General features: G+C 39.6%; 1 protein-coding gene across 1 annotated transcript in view; it reads right to left on the bottom strand.

Moving 5' to 3' along the window:
• Positions 1 to 820: 820 nt before the first annotated feature.
• The window catches only part of FNTA (farnesyltransferase, CAAX box, alpha), an 11003-nt gene continuing 2494 nt past the window's right edge, over positions 821 to 9329 (bottom strand). Inside the window, exons 2-9 of the mRNA XM_009331526.1 lie at positions 8837 to 8984; positions 8118 to 8232; positions 7164 to 7268; positions 6291 to 6417; positions 5696 to 5844; positions 3715 to 3777; positions 3060 to 3231; positions 821 to 1510 (exon numbers count right to left, since the gene is read on the bottom strand). Of these exons, the coding sequence (XP_009329801.1) occupies positions 1382 to 1510; positions 3060 to 3231; positions 3715 to 3777; positions 5696 to 5844; positions 6291 to 6417; positions 7164 to 7268; positions 8118 to 8232; positions 8837 to 8984 (1008 nt within the window). The 3' untranslated portion in view covers positions 821 to 1381. The remainder of the gene's footprint in view (positions 1511 to 3059; positions 3232 to 3714; positions 3778 to 5695; positions 5845 to 6290; positions 6418 to 7163; positions 7269 to 8117; positions 8233 to 8836; positions 8985 to 9329) is intronic.

Below are 9329 nucleotides of genomic sequence, written 5' to 3'. Positions count from 1 at the left end.
TATGGAATAAACACTAGTATTTATTTCTTCCCTTTATGGTAATTTCCAAGAAAATACTTCATATCAGACAAGCACTCTATGCTAAGAACACAGTTTCAATAGCCATTTATTGAAAACAGGGCAGATGCAGCAGTTTTCTCGTACAGGTATGTACACATCCTTTGCAGTTCTGTATTGCAGGTGCCTTCTATCTTTCACAAAGGGGAGGAAAAATACTTCTTGGCTGAATACATGCATGGAAAAGATATGAAAAGCCTACAGGAGCAACAAGGTTAAGACATTTAATGCAAATAGGTCCCAAATAAAACAATTCCTTCCCTTCCAGTTCAGTGAAGATATGTAACACAACCGGTTAGTTATAATCTCTTCTGACCTATGACTTCAGTTTGGTCTGGTTACAAAGGGTGAAGAAAAAAAGAACTTAGATTTTCAGCTGTCTGAACAGAATTCCAGGAAAAAACTAAGTAGATCTTCTAGGTTCCTCAAAGCATTCTTCCTGACTGTGCAGATAAGAATTCAAGGCTCCACTGAATACATGAAGTGTATTGAAAGTTTCTGGGACGAGACTACTCCAGTGCAAGACATCTCAATGCAATAGAATCCAATATCCATAAAAGGGGATATTTTATTTTTATCTCTATTAGCATCTAAGAAGAACAGACTATGCACATCTAAAGACCAAAAGAAACACACTAAAAAATTTAGAATCATAGAATAGTTTGGGTTGGAAGGGACCTTTCAACCCAAGTAGACCAGGTTGCTCAGAGCCTCATCCAACCTGACCATGAATGTTTCCAGGGATGGGGCATCCACAGCCTCACTGGGCAACTCGTTCCAGTGCTTCACATTTCAGAAAAATGCTTTAAGTTACCTGTTTTTATTACAAAACGACACTTGGTGTTAGTTACATACAATAGCATGTGCTGTCAGTGTTGCATAGCTGCTCCCACATACTGCAACAACTGCAGTGCCTGCTTGCGCTAACCAGGAGCAGGTTACTTTATATCCACTACAGCTAAGTTACCTGCAGTCATTACTGCAGCACCTGAGGTGACTGTGTTAGGAGCCACGAGTGGATAAACCAGGGCATGAGAAATTCGTTTAGTGCCTTATAAATAGTAGGTATAGCTTTATGTATTTATTATTAGGAAATAAACCCTTTATTTGGTATGTTTCAATAATTAAGCATTTCTTGACTGCAACTAGAGCTATCACCAGTAGCAGCAGCGACCCAAGACTATACAGCACTCTGCACTCCTCTTTCATTGCAATGCCTCTTCACCAGGGGAATACTACATTGGATTTTAAACTAGTGGATGACCCTACTTAGTACTGCTTTAGAACAGCTTGAGAGCTTAACACTGTTTCCTTCCATGTTCAGTTACTGCTGCTTGTCTGTCATTGTGCTCTGTTCAGTGCCTGAGCTATGCTTGTTCTTAAGGGACCTTCCAATGTATCTCCAGTATTCCTTTCGGATGGTGTCTTTTTCTTTAGCCAGAATTTCACACAACTATGAAAGAAAATTGAGAGTTGGAGTGTTATACCAAAAGCTTACGGAATCCTTAATTATCTTTATAAAATGCATACAATATATGGTTCAGCCAGTATTAGAAACACACCTTTCTTAGCAACAACATTTGTTTTAATCACCAGATTTGCAGCTGTCCAATGACCTCAAACTGATGTCAACTCCAACTGGTAGTCAACCAATCTGACACTGCGCAAAAATCTCTCCAGTCCTATTTCAGTTACAACTGCTTCCCCATGACTCCTTTCTGTGCCTACCACTTGTCATCTACCCCAGCCTATTCAGCCTGTAGTATACCACAGTATACTTGTGACCTCCTGACAGGCTTGATTGTCTTTTAGTGATCCTGTTGTTTGTAAACCACTTCATTCAAAACAGTGGGGGAACATCCTGCTCTTGAATCTTCAGTACTCCTGATGGACTAACAGGGGATATTTTGTTTATGGTTTTTCTCTTAGCAGACTGTCCCAAAAGGATTCTCCATGCAAGTCAGTAACTTTCTCTCACAACATGTTAGAGTTGGTGCTATACAGATACGTCTACATGTTCTGATTTTTGTTTTATTTTGATCTGGGTGAGAGTGAGGCACAGCAGAAGTCAACCCTACTCACAGGACATGGTGTGTAAAATTTATACCAGAACACTGTCTACAAATGTTCTGGTCAATTCCCTTTTATTTTGCAGATGATATTGCCTTAGTTAGCAAACCAGAGTTGAGAAATAGGAGCTTCGATGCCTAAATAGATGAAGAAATCAAACTCAGTGAAATAGTATAAAGGGACATGAATCTGAGAGGTACCACTGCACTTATTTACACTCTGGTCCTGGAACACAACAAAGGAAAAATGTTGAGAAAGAACAATGTTGGAACAGAGACAGTCCAAGCAAGAACTGCGTCTCTAATTACACCAAGTTCCAGTCTGTCCCACAGTGAATGAAAAGTGTTCTTGTAAAAACTACACTGCAAACCACAGCAAGGAGTTGCCCAAATATGAAGCACAGGGAGATGCACAACATTGCTAGAAGACATTTATTTTCTGTAGGAAATGGTGCTCGACATTCCTTACTGATGTCCCCAGTGCCTGCTGGCCTCTAAGCTAATTCTGCCAGCTTTCTTAGAAAGAGCTAAGAAGTGCAAAAGGAGCTTGAGATTCTGTCTAGATACAGATACTCTGAGAACAAGATTCACTAACCTACAGAGAACAAAGTGAGTTCATGCTACAAAGTTAGCATTGGAAACTCCTCGATTGTGCAAACGTGTCCTTTCTTCTGCAGGCAATATTAGAAACCTTCCTTTACTACCAGGTGAAGAAAACATACAGTGATTTTGTAACTGGCAAGTTATTATTTACAGACAAATTCATGAGACCCTTGTGATTATCTGGCTTTCACATTCAGCTCTTCATAGAGCTCCTGTCATTAGCAAGTAACCTGTTCTATTTATGAAAATCAATCCCATTTTGTCAGGATATAAAACAAGAGGGCAATAGATGGCACCCCTGAGAAGCAAAACCAAGCTCTCAAAACGTACCTCCAATGCCTTGTTTAGTGTTTCTTCCTTGTTATCACACTGGTTTTCAAGCATATCTTCATATATGTCCACAAGAAAGGCAATCAGATAGGGTGAACTATGGCTGGGCTGTAAATTCAACAGTTGCTCTAACAGATTTGGATATTTAGAAAGACCACGATCCTGTAGAATCCTAGAACAGAGGTTAATAGGCTTGAAACATAACACTGGGAAATCTGGTGTTAAGAATTATATTTTTGTTATGACTCCTTGATTTGGAGATCAGTTTTGAAATAAGGGTGCAAATACAGGTAAGTAAGCAGCATGCAGCAATAATCAGCTTAATGTTATAGTAAGCTAGTATAGTTGTGCTCAACTGAACAGAAATTAGACTGAAAGCGTGCTCATTACTTCCTACTCTACGCTCTTGAATGCAATAACATTACAGGTCAAGTTTTTAAAAGCACGAGAAGTACTTGCAATCCTCCCACAAGAACTACAGGGCCAGAAACTTAGTGGAAAGTTACAGAGAAATTAACCCCTTGTGGAGGTTTTTGCCTGCTCGCCTAAGCACACAAAACTAGAACGAACAGCAACAAGCTCTTTTGGGTTAAAAGCTAGGCATAAAACACCTTCTACAGATATTCTCGTTGCCCCACAGAGAAGGATACCTCACCCTTTTAAATAGTTCCAAGCACTCTCATTATGTGGCACTGCTGTGATCATCTCAAGAGTGTATCTGTGAGAAAAAGATAAAAGGTCATGAATGCAACCACTAACAATGCAGTTAGAAATTACCTGAATGTGCTTAGACACTCCCAAATACATCCCTCTAGTCTATATTTTCAGTCTTTTTGCAGAAAAAAAGCAGGGTCATAGATCAAAAATGTCTTGCAATGTAATCACCGCTAGTTTCAGAGAAGCAGACATTGTGAGAACTGTTTAAAATTCTGAAGTGTTTGATTTGCTACATTTTACACAACAATGAAACAGTTCTCAAAATTATGAGCAATAACACTAAGAAACAACATGACATACTCTCCTGGTATGCTAAAGGAGTAACTTGTGTCTTGATGCTCAGAAATGGCAAGGGGCTGAAAAGGGCTGGAGCAATTGAAGCCCAGGGTGAGCTACGTTAATATGACTGCATGTGGTATGTTCTGTACCTATCTGCAGAACTTTCTTCATGAGGCTGCACTTGAGCAAACCAACAGAAAGGCAGAGCTTGAGCTTTCAACTCACACAGCCTTCTGCAGCAGTTCTTTTAAAGCAGCAGTTAGGCAACCCCTCTAAAAGCAAAGCAACAAGAGGCACCTGACATACAGTCGCAAAGCCACATTCGTCTTCACAAAACAGACTTTACCTTCTGCCCTTCCCCCGCATAACCAGGCATTCAGCTGATTTTCAGAGACAGCAGATACTGATAAAAAGTTCTGTAAGCAGTACTGAAAAAAAAAAAACCAACCCTAAACCTTTTTTAACCTTCTGCAGTCACTATGACAAAGACTGCGTTTATCAAGCAACAAGCAGCCCAACTACAGTTCTATAATGACATCTTGGAAATCTTAGACAGTCTGATTCTTAAGATGGTATCCAATTATCTTGAACATAGCACCACGTATAAACAGATCAAGGGAGGATGTCAGATCTAACCTCTGGAGAGAAAAAGCTGGAAATATCCAAGCCTAAGACACGGAAATGGTTCAGATTAATCTGCAGGAAAGTTATAAACTGGAAGGAGAAGTACAACTTACAGCAGTTTTGCAAAGACAACCATGAAAGATGGTGGGGGCTGGGAACCTCTATGCACAATGTACCACTGGACCTATTCAGAGACTCAGTCTTTCTTCTGAAGAATAACTCTAAAAAGTTGCAGTACCTTCTTTTCATTGCTTCTTCACTTTAGACAAACATCTTCTCATAACCATCAACCCTGATCAGCAATCTGGGATGTTAAAACCATACAAGGAAGCTTCCCTTACCACATCAGTAGCAAAATAAATGGCTGGAAGCCCAGTTTGCCTGCCATTAAACATACCTCTTCAAAACAGTTTCCAAAGCTCATTTTCCTCAAAACTAGCCAACTCACACAGTTGTCTTTGTGCTGACCACATACCCCTGAAAGCTCCCTTCTTTTTCCAGCTGCATCAAATTCCTCACAAAAGGCAATTCCTCTTCCTACAGTCCATGTCCACGTTATCTTTAAATCATTGTGGCTACTGTACTACTAAAACAGCATTTTAGTACAACACTGAGAGTGCCTCTCCTTCCAAGCTTTCTAGGGATAGGATGTAAGATACTAATGAACAGCACAACTTACGTGGTTCCAGTGTCACAGATTTTCTGCAGGCTGGTCCACTATAGCTAGTTGACTATAAAAAGCCAAAAGATTTGTTTGCACAATAAATAGCAGGGTGGGAAGACAGATTCATGAGAACAGCTTGCCCAGGGTAAGCATGCTTGCTTCAGTACTACTCGACAAGTCAGTGGTACTGAACACATCTATCTATGTACTAACACTTGATCTGCTATCCATGAGAGTGAGCCCAAAAACTGCGTTAAAAACAGGAAAGACAAGCCCACAGGCACTGTCAAAGTATTCCTTTGCTGTCATGTAATGGAGAATACTTGATGTGAGCATGAACAGCATTACTAACTGGACTTCTCTGTCTAGGACTGCTGGATCATCATAGCCGGTGGTGTTGAAAATTACGAAGTGTCGTTGGTTCCAAACAGAGTTGTTTCTCACATCTTCCCTCAAAAGCTGATCTACGTATTCCAGTTCATTGTCCCATAATTTGAACTCCTATGGAAAGGGAAGGAAGAGAGAATATCACAATCAAAAGTTTTTATTTTTTATTTTTAAAAATATATTCTCCTTGCTCCTAAGTTCTCTGCACATTAGATACAGAGACTTTTTTAAAGAAATCAACAAAGTTCAAAGAAAAATAAGGAAGGGTGCACTAGGAACATGCTACACTATTCAGTTGCACACAATGTTATTAGCTCATCATTAAATTCACATACATAACAATAAGCAACCAACAACAGACCTTTTTGAACTCGCTTCCTAAACGGCAAGTTTATAGCTAACCTCTACCACACATTAAAATGCAATTGTTTTTCCTGCTTCAGCCTTTCTTAAGGCTGAAGCAACAAAGTGCCAAATGCAATTCAGATTGTATTTAAGAAGCAAAACTCCACAACCTGAGCAGGTTATTTAGTGACTCAAGAGTTCTGTGGATACAATACCTGAATAACCCATTGTCTGTGTTGCCACGCATGGTAATTTTTGGCATCTTGGTTAAGAATGTCAGCTATGAACTCAAGCTCTTGGGATGGATCCTGCAGCCACTCCACCAACACCCGTCTGTGATGCCTAATGAAAAGAGGAGGAAAATATTTTTAGAATAGTCTAAAAATTTTTTGTGAACGTGTGGTCTGTATTAAAACAGCATATAGCAACTGTACTACTTAGAAAAAAACCACTAGTTAAATACTTCAAATTAAATATACCAAAACATTTCACTTGGCTCTGAGAAATACATGATGCATACCTATACTATAACAAATTCTAACTACACATACACATTGGCCAATCACTTCCTTTTAGACGTTATGTTTACTTGAAGTAACATGTTCCCACCTTTAACACTCATGGCCAAAGTCTTCAGCAGAATAAGATTTTCCTAGTACTACATAATTTCTCTAGCAATAACAATGCTGCTGTTTTGCCTATTCCCGTTCACTTGGGAAAAACCCAACAACAGGCAAGCAAACTCCAAGAGCCAACAGAAGAAAAAACCCTAATTTCTATTTGTTTTTCTGTTTGCCTTTTTATCAGTCATTTTTTTGATCTGTCAGACTTACTTTGACAGTTTAAAAACTGAAATTAAAAGAAAACAAGACCTCTTCAGCACGTCATAATCATGTGTTTAGAACAAACTGCTGAAGAGGACTTTGGCAGTGATACTGATTCCACTCCATTTAAATCCTCCACTACTGCCACTGCAGTAGATGCAGGAAGCAGCTTTTAGGATCAATGATCACAACTTATTCTAAACAATTCACAAAACAAAAATTATCTGCAAAAACGTTAAGAACTGAAAGAAAACATGATTTTACCAGACTTGGTAGTTCTTTGGCTGATCTTCAATGATGGCTGTAATATACTTAAGCTCCTCATGGAGATCCTTTCCCAAAGACTGCAGGAGGACTCTCCGGAAATGCCTGTATAAAGTCAAGCATTCGAACACTGCAACAGAGCTTTCCTAAAATTCACAGAGGAGAACATAGAAGAACCTTTGTTCACAGTTCTTCTAATAGCTACTGAGTTAAAAAGAGTGCAAAAAACTAAACCACATATCCAGTTTTGTTAAAGGCCATTCAATTATCGAACAGTGGAGAACTGGAATACAACTGGTTACAAGAGTATGTCATCTAAGATCACAACAATCCTGTTTCAGGTTAACCTCTGTCTACCAACACTAATCTTTTCATCACAGAAACTATGACTTATGCGCTTAAAATAATGTAAACTTTCTGATGTTATGCAAGTTAGTGGAATACAGATATACAAGAGGTACTTGTTGGCATTCACAAGTTAAAAGGCCCTACTCTGAATATCAGAAATTCACTGTTTATTCATTACCTAACTGAACATTAACCTGACAGATCTTCGAAAATGCACTATTTAGTAAGTATACAATTGTTTAAGCAGGAAATAGCAGCTATCATGCTTTTATGCCTCTTCTTGAAGTCAACTGAGGGCATCTTCAGCATTTTACCAAGGCCACGTTGTCAGGTAAGTGATCTAATTTTAAACAGCAAAGTTCTTTTTGTGGCTAATCCTGACCTTGATTGGTAACATCCTCAAAGCCAAAGGAATGAAAACCACCAAATCAAAATGAGACATAGAAAATACTGAACAAAGGCTTTCTTCAGAAGCTCACCGAATTCTTCACTACTCCTCTGTGTAAACTCAACTAGTCATGCCCTGATTAGACTAACAAAATTATTAGAGACATTAGAGGTCGGCAATCAAGTGACGATAGAAATAATCCCAAGATTATCACTTACCATACTGTGTAGTTTGCAGCATTTAACTCAATGGCATCTGCTGTTAGCTTGAAAGCTCTTTCGCTTCTCTCGTCCCGCTGCAGAACGGCCCGGAAGTAATCGTAGACATCTCGAACTAAACAGATAACAGCATCTTATCCAAGGCTATGAGACAATGGCCCTATTAGGGGGTAAGGTTAATAACCCTTTGAAGTTACTTCCTATTTTGTATACTTTAAGTATACCTCTTTAAAATGATAGCTACATATTGCTCTGACAGCACTGCTGATTGAAACCTCTAAATGATATCAGTATACTAAAAAGCTGCAAAAATATCTTAAAAATACACCATCTGAATAGTATCCAAAACAATCAGAAAAGTTCCCTGCTGCTTACTCACACTGTTTCCCCAGATGCAGTAGCTTCATGCGTCTCTCTTCCACTCGCAGGCTAGAAATGCCCCATTATGTGAACCAGGCTGTCTGTTGTACTACCTCTTAAGCCATATGATTTTAAAATAAAACCTTGGCTATTAACATCTCAGGTGAAGATTCAACTTCAGAGATGCTTAGTGAAAACATCACACACAACGACCATAACATGATAAATGTTAATTTCTTCACAGTACTACTATAGAAAATACGTTCTCCAAAACATGAAGTCTTGCTTTAACAACACAAAGGACAGAATACAAATTTAACCACCTTAAGTTTTCAGTGCAGAACATATTTAAAACTTACATTTTTCACTGTAGATGATCTGAACAACAGGATTTGGCCCATCATTTTGAGGGACAGGTTCGATATCTGCCCATTCCTTCCTGTCCCTGTAAATACAGGTTTTTGTCTTTTCAATGCTTCTGAACAGCACAAAATGCTTCTCAAACCACTACACGCACAAATCTATGTCCAGCAACACATCCTTGTTCCCGACGGTCACTATTACTGCCACTATATTACTGTCTGTAACACAGACCAGCATATAAACAAGTAAAGGAGGAGCTGACATCCGTGAGAAAATCCAGTTGCAAGACAACTTGGGAGAGGAAAGCAATGGGTCACCTCGCTCTCCGACAGTCACAGCCGCAACGCCGTGACTTGGGTTTGAGCGCTACGCGGCGACACCCGCGGCTCCCAGCGAAAGCAGGTAGCCGCGTGGTTCACCCCGAGGCTTTCTGCGCCAGCTGGCGACACCGTCGCCTTGAGACGGGAGCGGCTGGAAGCACCTCGCTGG

This window comes from Pygoscelis adeliae, unplaced genomic scaffold (genome assembly GCF_000699105.1).
Source record: "Pygoscelis adeliae isolate BGI_AS28 unplaced genomic scaffold, ASM69910v1 Scaffold289, whole genome shotgun sequence".
NCBI lineage: Eukaryota > Metazoa > Chordata > Aves > Sphenisciformes > Spheniscidae > Pygoscelis > Pygoscelis adeliae.
This window is presented reverse-complemented; position numbering and strand designations above follow the sequence as displayed.